This window comes from Gobio gobio (genome assembly GCF_949357685.1).
Source record: "Gobio gobio genome assembly, chromosome: 6".
In the NCBI taxonomy this organism is placed as follows: Eukaryota; Metazoa; Chordata; class Actinopteri; order Cypriniformes; family Gobionidae; genus Gobio; species Gobio gobio.
This window is the reverse complement of record NC_137102.1, coordinates 8,594,017-8,610,594: the sequence shown is the minus strand read 5'-3', so window position 1 is coordinate 8,610,594 and position 16,578 is coordinate 8,594,017. Positions and strand designations below refer to the sequence as shown.

At 40.9% G+C, this 16,578-nt stretch overlaps 1 protein-coding gene across 3 annotated transcripts; it reads left to right on the top strand.

Moving 5' to 3' along the window:
* The first annotated feature begins 1,103 nt into the window (after positions 1–1,103).
* On the top strand, positions 1,104–3,115 carry LOC307127825 (uncharacterized protein). 3 transcript variants are annotated; one of them, XM_079819277.1, is made up of 5 exons: positions 1,104–1,370; positions 1,656–1,739; positions 1,942–2,064; positions 2,170–2,222; positions 2,470–3,115. In XM_079819277.1, the coding sequence occupies exons 1-5, from the start codon at positions 1,250–1,252 to the stop codon at positions 2,578–2,580; spliced, it is 492 nt and encodes a 163-aa protein (XP_079675403.1). In that variant the 5' UTR covers positions 1,104–1,249; the 3' UTR covers positions 2,581–3,115. The 3 variants fall into 3 exon arrangements, with proteins under 3 accessions (XP_079675403.1, XP_079675404.1, XP_079675405.1); XM_079819278.1 differs by having other exon boundaries at positions 1,185–1,370; positions 1,990–2,064; XM_079819279.1 differs by lacking the exon at positions 1,656–1,739 and having other exon boundaries at positions 1,197–1,370.
* The last annotated feature ends 13,463 nt before the right edge of the window (positions 3,116–16,578 follow it).

Here is a 16,578-nt window from a genome sequence, read left to right as displayed (position 1 = left end):
TTACGCTTCTGACACTCGGTTGTCACGCAGAAGAAGAAGAGAGACAGTATTTACGTGCTTGCCAAAACCATTCACACACTCTTTGCTAACTGGCAAGCAGAATTAGCAGCTCATCTTCTTCTTTGGCCCTGTCCCAAATGGCACACTTCATGTGCACTTTCGGTCTTGTGGTCTTACAATGGCCGCTGCGTGTCCATTAAGTCCACGAGACCGCAGGGTGTCCCATTTGTCATTTTAGGTCTCTGAAGGGTGCTCGCGAGCTCCCCCTTTTCGGTCGATATGCGCCCTCGATGCGCACGCAGACTTCTTCCCGGCAGTCAAAGCGGCATTGCGTTGTGAAAGTGCGGACTCAGATGTAGACCGTGAGGGTTTAGGGTGCCATTTGGGACAGGGCCTTCGTCTACTTACTACTTCTTCATCGTATCAGTGTATGCTCGGCAAGACCGTTTTGTGCTTGAGCGCCACCAAGTCATGTTTTACTGTAACTTCAGCAGCTCCAGGCACGTGAACACAAGCGCAGATCTCATTGGTCGGCCAGTTTTTAACGCACCACGTCAAAACAAAAAAACGAACCCACTGCGTTTTTTTTAAATGACGCTTATACACCTGGCGTTTTGCGCGAACTCACATTGACGCCCTTTGTTTAGTCACAAGGTGTTAAACGTTGGCGATAAACGCGTGCGAAAATCGTCCCGGTGTGAACAGGCCACAAGAGATTTTTTTCAAAAACATTTAACAAAAGTTTGCTTTTAAACTTAAATGTAACAGTTATTAACAAAATGTATTAAGACAGTTAATGTTTAAGCATAAACCTTGATGCATGTATTATATTGTATTTCTTATTTTATAACTGTTTCTGTGGTGTGTGACTTAGGACAGATGTTATATTTTCTATTTGATTTATTTTTCATAATATCAAGTAATTGTTTGGACTGTTGAGGAGAGTCATGGTGTGTTTTTAGTATGTTTGTGAAGCTGAAACTTGTCAAAATGTAAATAAATGCCATTTAAATGACAAACTCTGAATTCACTCCTTTCTGTTTAGCACTTCTTTGTTCACATAATTACAGGTACTTAGAGAGAAAAAAAACGGTTCATGGTTCAATCCAAAAGAGAAGTTTTACAACAATGCAGTGCATTGTTGTGTCCTGTTGTTATTAGATCATGATTTGAAGACTGATACTCATTTTGTACAAAACCATTGAGGAGAGATTTTGCCACTGGCTTGTTTCATTAAAGGAGATCAGCAATGCTGCTTCTGTACCTTTCAGCTTTTCTTTGTCATATTGTGGCATTGTCTTGTATGTCCTCGGCGGAGACACACTTGGTTTGCTCCTCAGAAAGTGTTAACCTTTGGTACAGCTACAATGGTAAGATCTTTTTTCTTCTTCCATTGACTTATTTATTCAGTTTGATGTTACCTCAGGTCTTAGCATAAGATAAGTGATACTTGTTAAAAACTCAATGGATGTTTTTTAAATAGATTTTTGTTGGGCCAAAATGTTTCAATTTCAATTGACGTAGTAATTACTGTTAATTTTACAAATTATGTTCATGAATCATGAGTTGATGAATCTTGTGAGCTGTGAATCTCTTTTCATGATTCTGATGTCATTGTTATGTAATTAAAAACGATCAATAATCTCTTAAATCAGGGCCGTTGTATTACCTGTCAATGACTGGATCTCCCTGCTCTATGGGAATGACCACGTACAATTTAACATATACAATAATTCCAAGTAAGTTTAGGAAAGATGAATGCTCTATATTGATTACAATATACATATAATATGTTTACTTTATGGAACTGCCCATAGGCTATTAAGCTTCAGTATATCCTGTTTAATCTTTATAAGAAGTACATTTAATCATAATAAAGAGTTATTATTATTTATTTGTTTTTTTGTTTTAATAATGTATTTGCCTTGTTTTGTCATTCAGTGTTCACAATCACACGTGTGGGGTTTCATGTTCTTGTTTACTACAAAGGACAGCTGTGGTTGGATCACGTTCAGCCAGATGTTACTTGTGAAGATTTGAAAATATGTGACATCATCAAAGGAGGTATTACATATTAGACTGTTTTACGTCCCTCACACTCACAGAATATGTTTGAGCTGTGCATTAATACAGCTAATGGTCACTAATGAGACCACATCCTTGTTTTAGAAACACTTCATGAAACCGTTCCATTTTATGTGAGGACATTTTATCCTCCTGAGGTGAGCAGTCAACAGTAATGCTTTTATCTTTTCCAATATAAATTAATTTTATGATCCGGATGTATAAAAATATATAGCAAAATTATAATAATATATGTCATATAACACATTTTCACCATAGGAAAAAAAAATCTGGTCTACAGGTTTTCAACACAAACACTTTACTCATTCCAAAATAATGTGTTATAGCTTTATGATCGAGTGGAGATTAAAAAAATGATTTTATGTATTTTGTTTTACCTTCTAGGGTGACTATCAGGTTTATGTGAATCTGACATTTGTTGATGACCTTGGAAACATGCAAACAGTCCGTTTCAATATCACTGGTCAAGTGAAAAATCATAATGTTATGAACTAAAGTTTTCAACAGATGGGAGGGATGTAGATTAAGCTACATGCTATGCTGTTTCTTTTTCTTTTCTTTTCTTTTTTTTGGAGCAGATATTCACTGCTGTTTTTTTCTGATAAGATCGAGCGATTATCAGATGTTAATTCATATTCATATCTGAAGTTCTCTAGATTTTAGATTTGGTCTCTTTAAAGCAAAGCCATCTCAAAGTATTGGTAGTGTTTTAATGCTGGGGCACTGGCTTTGATCAGACAGTGTAAAAACAACTTATACACTGATATTTGTTCTGATTTGTTCTAATTGTGATCTATAAAATAACCTAATGACATAAATAAATGTTTTATTTTCCTGGTGAGAGGTTTTGACTCGTCCAGCAGTGTGATTATGCACATCCTCACGTGAACAGCAGACAGGAAATTCCATTGTGTTGTTTCAGTGGACAGTTTTAATACATTCAATAATTGCAGAAATTGTATGTCATCATGTTTGTGATGCTGAAACATGTATAAAACAAAATAAAGTCACACACATAAGTACCCACTACATTCCTGCTTGTTTTGTGATTTCTTCTGATGGCTAAACTTCCTTTTTTCAAAAGTTCCCTGTTCACAAAACCACTGGCACTTAACAAAAAACGCTTTGGTTACTTATGTAACCTCGGTTCCCTGAGAAGAGGGAACGAGTATTGCGTTTAGCTAAACGCTAGGGGAATTTCCTTTCCTCCAGATTTTGAAGCAAATTTTTATCCTAAAAATACCATGTAAAACGCAGTGCAGCTGCACAGCTCTCAGCAGGAAGCAGCTGCACGCTGATTGGCTGTGCCGCTGCAACTGCAGGAACCTATGGCGAGACTGCTGGGCAGGAAGGACCAATCAGGTCCCTTTAATATTCCCGCCACAAGGGGCAGCAGAATTTGCATAGCCAAGGGTATAAAGAGACCCTTTCTCACCAGGATCGTCAGGTTAATCGAATGAAGCGACTCCCTGAGCAAGCGAAGCACAGCAAGCAAACGCAATACTCGTTCCCTCTTCTCAGGGAACCAAGGTTACGTAAGTAACCGAAGCGGTCCCTTTCGAGAGTACTCTCGTATTGCGTTTAGCTAAACGCTAGAGGACCCAATGCATAAATGAATGCATTGCGGTGTCGGGGACCTCGACACTCCAGCGGTTTGCTGCGGCGCGAAAGCGCTGTGGTCTGCGAGCAAACTGTAGCTAGTAACCTTGTTCTATTATGTTCAACACCCCTTTTGAAATGCCGGGAATGGCCTGCCAGGCCTCGGTCTTCGAAGCCAGGGGCTGAATTAATTTGTGGGGCGAGTCGCTGAGTAACAGGGACTCAATGGCCCGATAATGTTGTGATAAAGTGGCGCTTATCAGAGCGCGTTTGTTCACGGGCTCTCTGACTGCGAGAGAATGTGCAGGGGGCCGGGGGACATAGAATATTGGTGCTTGTGTACAGGCGAGTGCGTTTGAGTACGGGCTCGTTGACTGTGAGGATAGTGTTTTCAGCCACCTGAGTGCAGGGGGCTGGGGAACATGGGGGAGTGATTGAGTGTAGGGGTACATACTTTAATGCTGGCACACTGCCTACAGAGAAAAAACCCTTTTTGTGATTCATATGGGTCGCCGTGAAAACGGTGTTTGTGTACAGGCGAGGGCGTTTGTTTGCGGGCTCGTTGGCTGTGTATGTAATGTGCCCAGCCACCTGGTTGAATTGAGCTGGGGAATGTTTTGGAAGAGAGCGAGGTGGTAAACCGGCCAAAGCGGGTATTATTCACCTTCTCTTTGTGCCTCTGGCTAGGGCGGCTTCGGCGGCTCGGGTTTCGACACATTGTTGGGTCGGGGACCTCGACACTCCAGCGGTCTGCTGCGGCTCGTAGAGCGGGAACGCTGTCCGGGCTTAGAAGCCGTGCGAGGCTGGTGAGCTGGTGGCACCGCCTTGGTGGGCAGGGCTGGTCTAGCCTTAGTGTGACGGCTAGCGGAGGAGCTAGAACGCTTGGGCAGGAAATGTCGCATTGCCTTTGAGGCCTTTTGTGCCTCTGTGAAGCGCTCTGTGAACCCAACCACAGAGGGGCCGAATACTCCTGAAGGCGACATGGGCGCGTCCAGGAAAGCGGTCTTGTCCGAGTCTTTCATCTCGGTTAGGTTGAGCCACAAATGGCGCTCCAACACCGTCAAGTTGGCCATGCATCTGCCGATCGCCTGAGCGTTGGCCTTGGTCGTGCGCAGGGTCAGGTCAGTGGCGCCACGCAGGTCCTTCAGGGCCTCGGTATCAGGGACAGACTCATCCAGGGAACGGAGGAGTTTGGCCTGGAAGACCTGAAGCACCGCCATAGAGTGTAGCGCTGAGGCCGCCTGGCCGGCGGAGGCATATGCTCGACCGGCGTGGCTGGAAGTGGTGCGGCAGGCCTTGGATGTGTGTACAGCCTTTGACTGCCATCCTCTGGTGGAGGGCGGGCAAAGGTGTGCAGCAACGGCTTCCTCGAGGGGAGGAAGAGTGTGATATCCCTTTTCCTGAGCGCCATCGACCACCGAGAGCGCTGGAGAAAAAGAGGATTTGACGCAAGATGAAAATGGCGCCTTCAACGACTTGGATAGTTTCTCGTGGACTTCTGGGAAGAAGGGAGCGGGTTTTTGAGTGGTCGGGTGGCGGCGGTTCTCGAAAAACCACTCGTTCAGTCTGCTTCTCGTGGGCTCCTGGGGTTGAGACCAGTCAATACCGAGGTTGTCCACGTCCTTAGTGAGCAGGCGCATAAGCTCATCGTCAACTGAGGTTTTGCCGCCCAATGCAGTCCACGTCGAAGTGGCGTGCTCCGAGACGGTGTCCGACCACCCGCTTTGAGATGCAGCAAGGGAAAGGCTGTCATCCTCCTCCTCTTCCAGTCCGCCAAAGAAACAGTAGCAGCCGTCAGACGAGGGGAGCTGTGCTGTTCCTCGGCGAACATGACAGGCGATGGCGAGGCACGCGGGGAAATGGCCAATGTGTGCTCGTCGGGGACCTCTGGTCGCGGCGTTTCTTCTCACGCGGCTCGAGAGGCTGAGAGCAAGGGACGGGATTCGGCCCTGGTTGAGTGCGGCCTGTCTCCTCCGAGACATGAGACGCAGATGATGTGCCTATCCTCGTCCTGGATAGAACCTGGCGAGACAGGGTCTTTTATACCCTTGGCTATGCAAATTCTGCTGCCCCTTGTGGCGGGAATATTAGAGGGACCTGATTGGTCCTTCCTGCCCAGCGGTCTCGCCACAGGTTCCTGCAGTTGCAGCGGCACAGCCAATCAGCGTGCAGCTGCTTCCTGCTGAGAGCTGTGCAGCTGCACTGCGTTTTACATGGTATTTTTAGGATAAAAATTTGCTTCAAAATCTCGAGGAAAGGAAATTCCCCTAGCGTTTAGCTGAAACGCAATACGAGAGTACTTTCGAAAGGGAACCTGCGGTGGGTTTCAAACCATAATGTTTTTTACAGAAAATGCAGTGCATTGTTAAAAGCAAGAACTGTTTTTACAGAATGGTTCATTTAAATCCCAGCTTCCCATCTTGTTTCTGCCACTGCTGTTGTTGATGAAGGATAACAGATATGGTGCTTTTGTGCCCTTCAACTTTCCTCTGTTTTATGGCATTATCTTGCGTGTCATCTGGGATTTCAGAGAGAAGATTATTATGTTCCTCAGAACATCTTAGTATCTGGTACACATTTGATGGTAAGTGGAATAGTAAAATATATTTTTTTAAATCACACTCTGTAAAAAAAGGGCACAAAGTCCTGTATAAATATGAAGGAATATTTTGTTTTTGGAAAAGTAATGAAAAATTAATGGATAATGTCCTGGCAGAAAATTACCAGTAAATTTTCCTTTTTTAATTTTTTACAGTGTAGTATATTGTAAAAACAGTAAAATTGTTCAACTGTTCAATGTTGAAAACTGTGCTGCTCAATATTTTTGCGAAAACTATTATAGATTATTTGAGGATTCTTTGAGGTCTAGAAAATGTAAAAGAACAGCCTTTATTTGAAATAGAAATATTTTGTTACATTATAAATGTCTTTACTGTAACTTTTCAGTTTAATGAGTCCTTGAAATGTTTTATTTCTTTAAAAAAAACTCTTACAGACCCCAAATGTTTGAAAGGTATATTGTGCATACAAACAAATATATAACATTGAGTATTTGAGATGTCTTTTGTCTTTTATCAGGACCGTTGTATTACCTGTCAATGACTGCTTCCCCCTGCTCTCAAGGAGTGAATTTGTACACTGTAACTTATACAGTAATCCCAAGTAAGTTTATGGAAGATTTATGTTGATTATATTACATCATTTATCTAACTCATGGAACAGCTCCAGGTTAATTTAACCTTTATAATTACGTTGATACAGCTTAACTAACTTTGATGTGAGCTGATGACTTTGCCTTGTTTTGTGTTTCAGTGTTCACAATCAATCGTATTGGTTTTCAATGTAGTGTTCACTACAAAGGTCAGCTGTGGCTGGAGCACACACAGCCAGATGTTCCTTGCGAGGATATAAAAATATGTTACATCATCAAAGGAGGTACATGTTGCAATATGTTTACTGCATTATCTTGTACTGTAGCCATAGGATATCAATGAGATTGCTTCCTTGTTTCAGAAACACTTCATGAGACGGTTCCATTTTACGTGAAAAAGTTTAGTGGCCCTGAGGTGAGCAATCAAATCTCCAATTTAAATGCGATGTATTTTAATATAATCCTTCAGAAATTAAATGTATTAAAATATATACTATATTAAAATATATATAAAAATAACACATAATAGAAATAAGATTAAAAGCTATAATCAGATTTCCCAATTTTACTTTCCAGGGAGAGTATCAGATTTATCTGACTGTAAACATTGTTGATGACCGTGAAAAGAAAGTGACATTACAATTCAATTTAACTATAGAAGTAAAAAATGATGACAAAGAGAAGAATTTTTTTGTCCCACAGCTGGGAGGACTATAGGGCAAAATACATGGAGTATACGGCTTCTTCTTTTTAGAGGCAGATGTTATTATTTATTCTGTATTTTCTGGGCAGATCAAGTGATCGTCAGTGGTTAATGCATATGAGTGTTCCCTTTTGATAATTGTTCACTTGACATTGCATCAGTAGCTGACGCTATGGGGAAAGTCCTGAAGCCGGATTGAATTGCGTGTGTAACTACACAGTCAAATGGCATCTCGGCGCATCTAAATGGCCAGGCACATTTGCATATATAAGCCACCGCTGAGTGTCCCTAATCAGAATGCACCCCTCGGATGAGCACTCTGAGTGCATTGCCTACCTGGGCAGCTTGTGGTTCACTTTGTTTAAAGGAAGCTCGCACTCTCCCGTTCTTATGCCACTCCTCTCCCAAGCCTAGGAGGAAGAAGCAGAGATGCAGGGCTGAGCAAACGGGACAGAGTGAGCTCATATCCCCACCGCGAGAGGATTCTATGGTGCTTTTCATCCGCAAGGACCTTCTCCCCATGTCCCTGGCCGCCTCAGATGCAGAGGAGTGGTCAAACCCAGCTGAGGATTCCGCCACGCTGCCACATAAATAATAATAATAATCATTTGTTACATTTATATAGCGCTTTTCTAGGCACTCAAATCGCTTTACATGGAAGGAGGGAATCTCCTCAACCACCACCAATGTGCAGCACCACCTGGATAATGCGATGGCAGCCATATTGCGCCAGAACGCCCACCACACACCAGCTGATTGGTGGAGAGGAGACGGAGTGATGAAGCCAATCATATATATATATATATATATATATGGGGATGATTAGGAGGCCATGATGGACAAGGGCCAATGGGCAAATTTGGCCAGGATGCCGGGGTTACACCCCTACTCTTTATTGAAGGACATCCTGGGATTTTTAATGACCACAGAGAGTCAGGACCTCGGTTTAACGTCTCAGCCAATGGACGGGGCTTGTTACACTGTAAGACATAATAAGTTGACTTTACTTAGAAAAAGTGAGGAAACCGATTGCCTTAAAATTTTCAAGTAAATCAGCGTATTATTATTGTTTTGTCGGCAAAACTTAAAGAGCACCTATCATGGCATTTAAAATGTTCCAAATATTGTTTTAGAAGTCCCCAACAACAGTTTTGCATGCATGCAATGACAAAAAAGACTTTAGTTTTCTTATAATATGCATTTATTTTTACCTGTTTTGACAGCGATTCTCAAATGATTCCTTTAGTGATTCACTTTTCAAAACCCCGCCTTTACGTGACGCTAATCTGCGGTGATTGGTCCGATGACCCAGTCAGTTGTGATTGGTTTAGTCTGTGCAGATATTTTCGGAAACGGAACGCCCATCAAAGTCTTATAGTGACAGTAATTTGTTAATATGTGTCAGGAGTTATGAATATGAAAACCGCGTCGGTACTGTTTGATTGTAATATGAGCCTCAGCTGATCTCATTCATTAAAAAACTCCTCTATTCTCCTCACGAAGACTCGCGACAAATCAACATCCCTAAGGGCTTTTAGTTCAAAAGTGAGCAGATGAGGAGAAATATTGATAGATTCTCATATGTCTGTGTCAAATTTCTAAACAGAGGAGTATTTTTTATTCAATACTTCCTCAAAATGGGCAGTTATAGCCTAATCATGAGCGATTGAGTCTCTTATGTGTTGTTTTCAATTCATACTGGCAGCCGGAGGGCGCTCTGTGCACATGTAATCCATATATGGTACAGACAGACGAAGAAGAACCATGTGCCATAATAGAAGTCCATAATAAAAGCTTCCTGAGATCGCGAAACATACATTTGACGACTAATAAACACACAATCGCGACGATGTATGGTTTGTCTTCAAGCCACTTAGTCTTCAAATGCTCATCCTTGGGCAGATGAAAAAAGTTTGCTTTTGAGTGGCACTTCAGAACACAGCGTCTCGTCGCCATGATGTTTTCTAGTTTTCACTGGCGTCTTGGAGCGCAATAAGTGGGCGTATCGTATTCAAATAACTTGACAAGTTGACGTCATCTAGTCAGAGAAAAAGCTTCGGTCTTCTAACGATTCTTAAAAATGACTCAGAGTCGACTCTTACTTTTGAAAGAAAATAACTATATATACGGTGCACTGTCATATTTCAAGCTATCACAGGATGTTTTTGTTCACTTAGATCTATGTTACACACTACATGAAAGGTAAATTTCAAAATTCCATGATAGGTGCTCTTTAACAAAATTTGTACAGAAAACTTGTTAATTAAGTATACTTAACTCAAAATTATTAGTTATGTTAACTTGTTATTAGTGCTCACATTACTATTGGAAACCGATTGCCTTAAAATTCTCAAGTAAGCTGAACTTAAAAAAATAAGTGAAGACAAAAAACAACAACTGAACTCCATTCAACACTTATTTATTACTTATCAATAGTCTACAGGTACTACACTGTAAAAACAATTAAGTAAGCATTACTTAATTGCATTAAGCTGTTCTTACTTAAACCGTTTAAGTTTTGTCAACTTAATTCTATCTGGGATCTGAGGAAGTGTACTCCCAGAGTGCATTGTGGCATGAATAAATTAATTGCTTCGTTTTACTATTTTTAGCTTTATTTTACTATTTGTCTTTTGTCAGTATAACCCGAATAATGACAGCAAGTAAAATAGTAAAGGTCGTATTAAAAATATAAAAAATAAAAAAAAAATCCTTGTTACCATTGTTGTGTTTTGCATGCTGAATGTTGAAGTCTGTGTGTGACACACTCAAGCATGGTCAAATGATATTGTGACAAATATAGAGGGATTATATCAACTCATTTAAAAGGTTATGCCATAAATATTAGCAAAAATAATGTTAAAAGATCCTTATTTGACATTAAATATAGTTATGTTGTATGTCATTAATGGACAAATATTTTATATATATATATTACTTCCCTTCTTTTGGAATCATATAACTATGATTTCTTGTTGCATTGCTGCATTAATAGGAAGTTAATTACTATAATATGAATGAAGTTCCAAGTGTCCAACCAAAGGGAACACTAATCACAATTATGGTGAGAGGAAGTGGAGGAAATGAGTGATAAGTCTGTACAAAATTGCACCACCTCAAAAACACTTTGCCCACCCGCCCGTCCGCCTGCTTGTTTTTTTGCTTTGGCAAAATGGTACTCAAACCAGTCAAGTAATGTTTACTTGAGTTTTCTAAGTAACGAAGGCATAGCATGCAAATAGTTCAGATTACTTAATTGTTTTAAGTAAGTTCATCAAATTATTTGACATTAAGTAAAGTTTACTAAAAAAGTCTTAGTAAGAACAACTGTTGGATTTTACAGTGTTAGTGTCCCCATCATTATACTGGGGCGTTGGGACCCACACAGACCACAGGGTGAGCACCCCCTGCTGGCCTCACTAACACCTCTACCAGCAGCAACCTGGTTTTCCCAGTTGGTCTCCCATCCAGGAGGTGCTGACCAGGCTCAGCCCTGCTTAGCTTCAGTGGGAAACCAGTCTTGGGCTACAGGGTGATATGGCTGATGGCTATAAGCCAGATGACTCGTGGTCTGGACTCCGAGCTAATCCGGGTCCTCTCCAAGGCTGTTGAGGAGCTGGGTTTGGACTGGCCGAGCCCTCCTGAGGCTGCCTCGATGAGTGGTTCCTGCAGCCGCCTGTGAGACCCTCACCAGAGGCCAGCCACGTTTTTTCCAGAGGTGCATGAAGAGCTGACTAAGTCGTGGTGTGTACCCTATTTGGCTCGCATCCACTCTTCCACCCTCAAATCTGTTGATGATGCGATGCAGAAGGGGTATGAGAACCCTTGAAGAGCCCGTTGCAGTTCTGTCCACTAATAACCCTCGGCTAAGACACACGCTACTCATCCCTCTAAGCCTCTAAGCATCCCAGGGCTTACACAGCAGCCGGCCAAGCAGGATCCACCCACCACACAATGGTGGTCCAGCAGGTTTTTTAGGCCAAGCTCCTCCGGTCTATGGACGAGTCAAGCCCAGATCCATCTGCCTTAAAGGAGCTGCGCAGAGCGACCAACTTCACCCTGCTTGCCAAGATGGTGGCCCAAGCAATTGGCTGCGCAATGAGCAGCCTGGTGGTCCTTGAGTGCCACCTTTGACTGAACCTGATGAAGATCAATGTCACCGACAAGACAGCCCTCCTTGACTCCCTGTCTCCCCGACATGCCTTTTCAGCTCAGCAGTGGTTGGCTTCGCCCCAGGTCCTCCTGGACCCAGCAACCCATAAACACATTAAACAGACACCATCATCTGCTCAAGCCCAGCTCAAAGCAGAGCCTGAAGTCAAGCAGCGCTCCCAGAGCGTTAAGTGCCGCTTCTCTGCCTTTTAGGCTGGGACAGTCCTGCGCTAATAAGTGCTTTCCCCATTTCTTGTGTCAGCTAATGATACAATGACGAGTTGATGAGTGAACCATTATAGAAAGGACGTTTTGGTTACTTAAGTAACCCCGGTCCCCTGAGATAGACGGGAACGAGACATTGCATACACTTGCTGTGTTATTATACTTGCACTGTTAGCGGTCACTTGCTTTCCTCAGTTGAAAAATTCTGATGAAATGACACTCAACTTCAGCTTATATAAGCAAATTCGCTGCCCATGTGGGTGCGCTAAGACACCAATTGTCTGTGTTTTTACACAGATGTGATTCAATCAGGCTTCAGTATTTTGAAGAAAGAGACTTTCCCCATAGCATCAGCTACTGCTCAATGTCTCGTTCCCGTCTATCTCAGGGAACCAAGGATATGTTAGTAACCAAAACTTTTTTTATCAAATACAGTAAATGCTGCTTTGGTGAGCATAAAGGCCTGTACACACCGGGACGAATACCGCGCGCTTATCGGCAGCATTTTCCAAGACGTTTTTCAGCGCGTCTTGAGTGTTCACACCCAAACGATTTTCACTGGCGATGTGCCGAGTAAACGTGCAAATTCAGTAGATGCCGCTCTCGGTACACAAGGTGGTGCTGCGGCACTTTACGCTTCTGACACTCGGTTGTCACGCAGAAGAAGAAGAGAGACAGTATTTACGTGCTTGCCAAAACCATTCACACACTCTTTGCTAACTGGCAAGCAGCATTAGCAGCTCATCTTCTTCTTTGGCCCTGTCCCAAATGGCACACTACATGTGCACTTTCGGTCTTGTGGTCTTACAATGGCCGCTGCGTGTCCGTTAAGTCCACGAGACCGCAGGGTGTCCCATTTGTCATTTTAGGTCTCTGAAGGGTGCTCGCGAGCTCCCCCTTTTCGGTCGATATGCGCCCTCGATGCGCAAGCAGACTTCTTCCCGGCAGTCAAAGCGGCATTGCGTTGTGAAAGTGCGGACTCAGAGGAAGACAGTGAGGGTTTAGGGTGCCATTTGGGACAGGGCCTTCGTCTACTTACTACTTCTTCATCGTATCAGTTTTTTTTAAATGACGCTTATACACCTGGCGTTTTGCGCGAAGGTGTGCACACTTACATTGACGCCCTTTGTTTAGTCACAAGGTGTTGAACGTTGGCGATAAACTCACACGTAAATCTTCCCGGTGTGAACAGGCCATACAAGATTTTTTACAAAAACATTTAACAAAAGTTTGCTTTTAAACTTAAATTTAACAGTTATTAACAAAATGCATTAAGACAGTTAATCTTTAAACATAAACCTTGATGAATGTATTATATTGTATTTCTTATTTTATAACTGTTTCTGTGGTGTGTGACTTAGGACAGATGTTATATTTTCTATTTGATTTATTTTTAATAATATCAAGTAATTGTCTAAGTCTGGACTGTTGAGGAGAGTCATGGTGTGTTTTTAGTATGTTTGTGAAGCTGAAACTTGTCAAAATGTAAATAAATGCCATTTAAATGACAAACTCTGAATTCACTCCTTTCTGTTTAGCACTTCTTTGTTCACATAATTACAGGTACTTACAGAGAAAAAAAACGGTTCATGGTTCAATCCAAAAGAGAAGTTTTACAATAATGCAGTGCATTGTTGTGTCCTGTTGTTATTAGATCATGATTTGAAGACTGATACACATTTTGTTCGAAACCATTAAGGAGAGATTTTGCCACTGGCTTGTTTCATTAAAGGAGATCAGCAATGCTGCTTCTGTACCTTTCAGCTTTTCTTTGTCATATTGTGGGATTGTCTTGTATGTCCTCGGCGGAGACACACTTGGTTTGCTCCTCGGAAAGTCTTAACCTTTGGTACAGCTACAATGGTAAGATCTTTTTTCTTCTTCCATTGACTTATTTATTCAGTTTGATGTTACCTCAGGTCTTAGCATAAGATAAGTGATACTTGTTAAAAACTCAATGGATGTTTTTTAAATAGATTTTTGTTGGGCCAAAATGTTTCAATTTCAATTGATGTACTAATTACTGTTAATTTTACAAATTATGTTCATGAATCATGAGTTGATGAATCTTGTGAGCTGTGAATCTCTTTTCATGATTCTGATGTCATTGTTATGTAATTAAAAACGGTCAATAATCTCTTAAATCAGGGCCGTTGTATTACCTGTCAATGACTGGATCTCCCTGCTCTATGGGAATGACCACATACAATTTAACATATACAATAATTCCAAGTAAGTTTAGGAAAGATGAATGCTCTATATTGATTACAATATACATATAATATGTTTACTTTATGGAACTGCCCATAGGTAGGCTATTAAGCTTCAGTATATCCTGTTTAATCTTTATAATAAGTACATTTAATCATAATAAAGAGTTATTATTATTTATTTGTTTTTTTGTTTTAATAATGTATTTGCCTTGTTTTGTCATTCAGTGTTCACAATCACACGTGTGGGGTTTCGTGTTCTTGTTTACTACAAAGGACAGCTGTGGTTGGATCACGTTCAGCCAGATGTTACTTGTGAAGATTTGAAAATATGTGACATCATCAAAGGAGGTATTACATATTAGACTGTTTTACGTCCCTCACACTCACAGAATATGTTTGAGCTGTGCATTAATACAGCTAATGGTCACTAATGAGACCACATCCTTGTTTTAGAAACACTTCATGAAACCGTTCCATTTTATGTGAGGACATTTTATCCTCCTGAGGTGAGCAGTCAACAGTAATGCTTTTATCTTTTCCAATATAAATTAATTTTATGATCCGGATGTATAAAAATATATAGCAAAATTATAATAATATATGTCATATAACACATTTTCACTATAGGAAAAAACAGGTTTCAACACTAACACTTTACTCATTCCAAAATAATGTGTTATAGCTTTATGATCGAGTGGAGATTAAAAAAATGATTTTATGTATTTTGTTTTACCTTCTAGGGTGACTATCAGGTTTATGTGAATCTGACATTTGTTGATGACCTTGGAAACATGCAAACAGTCCGTTTCAATATCACTGGGCAAGTGAAAAATCATAATGTTATGAACTAAAGTTTTCAACAGATGGGAGGGATGTAGATTAAGCTACATGCTATGCTGTTTCTTTTTCTTTTCTTTTCTTTTTTTTGGAGCAGATATTTACTGCTGTTTTTTTCTGATAAGATCGAGTGATTGTCAGATATTAAAGGGTTAGTTCATCCAAAAATGAAAATTCTGTCATTAATTATTCACCCTCATGTCGTTCGACACTCGTAAGACCTCCGTTCATATTCGGAACACAAATGAAGATATTTTTGTTGAAAGCTGATGGCTGAAAAAAAAGGCTTCAGATAGGCCTCCATTGGCATTCAGTACATTAATACTCCCAAGACCCATAAAAGGCACTTAAAACGTCGTTACAAAGTCTATCTCACCACAGTGACTCTACAATAATTTTACGATGCGACGACAATAGTTTTTGTGTGAAAAAAAATCAAAATAACACCTTTATCCAGCTTGTTATTGTCTTCCGTGTGTGCCTCCACGACGCATGCGCGAGAATATGACGTAGCGTCAGTGTTCGGGAATCCATGAAATGCACACTTAAGCCCCATTTTGAGAACTACGCTGAGACCTAAAGCACGATCAATGTAGAATTCAACAGCTTAGATACGCGCGTCTTCCTCTGCTTGTAAACAAATCGCTTCTGGCTCATGTGTCCGAACGCCGGATCTGCGTCATATTCTCGCGCATGCGTCGTGGAGGCACACACGGAAGACAATAACAAGTTCGATAAAGGTGTTATTTTGATTTTTTTTTGCGCACAAAAACTATTGTCGTCGCATCGTAAAATTATTGTAGAGTCACTGTGGTGAGATCGACTTTGTAACGATGTTTTAAGTGCCTTTTATGGGTCTTGGGAGTATTAATGTACTGAATGCCAATGGAGGCCTATCTGAAGCCTTTCTCAGCATCAGCTTTCAACAAAAATATCTTCATTTGTGTTCCGAATATGAACGGAGGTCTTACGGGTGTCGAACGACATGAGGGTGAGTAATTAATGACAGAATTTTCATTTTTGGGTGAACTAACCCTTTAATTCATATTCATATCTGAAGTTCTCTAGATTTTAGATTTGGTCTCTTTAAAGCAAAGCCATCTCAAAGTATTGGTATAGTGTTTTAATGCTGGGCACTGGCTTTGATCAGACTTGTAAAAACAACTTATACACTGATATTTGTTCTAATTGTCTTTGTGTGTGATCTATAAAATAACCTAATGACATAAATAAACGTTTTATTTTCCTGGTGAGAGGTTTTGACTCGTCCAGCAGTGTGATTATGCACATCCTCACGTGAACAGCAGAGTAAATTCCCCAGTGTTGAATTAACACCGCTCGGTATTCATATTGGAACCACCCGCAGGGTGTTAAAGTATGAAGCAGTGTTAGAGTTAATAAGATACTTAAGTGATTAATTGTGTGATGATTGTTTGATTATTGAAGACACCTGATGATAATGAGCAGAATCACTGAAGAAAAGAGAAACACAAGAACTACAACTGACTTCAGCCACAGCTTTAGATTAAATCAACTGAAGATAAAATAAGACATTAAATCTCTCTTATTACAAACCAGATTTTGACATCTACAGAAGTTCTTATTGAGAATTA

What these genes read in the sequence shown, in the direction of transcription:
- LOC307127825 (XM_079819277.1), top strand. Translation starts at nt 1,250, where the DNA reads ATGCTGCTTCTGTACCTTTCAGCTTTTCTTTGTCATATTGTGGCATTG. An exon ending in CCTTTGGTACAGCTACAATG is followed by an intron (nt 1,371 to 1,655) that starts GTAAGATCTTTT and finishes CTCTTAAATCAG; the next exon opens with GGCCGTTGTATTACCTGTCA. An exon ending in ATGTGACATCATCAAAGGAG is followed by an intron (nt 2,065 to 2,169) that starts GTATTACATATT and finishes TCCTTGTTTTAG; the next exon opens with AAACACTTCATGAAACCGTT.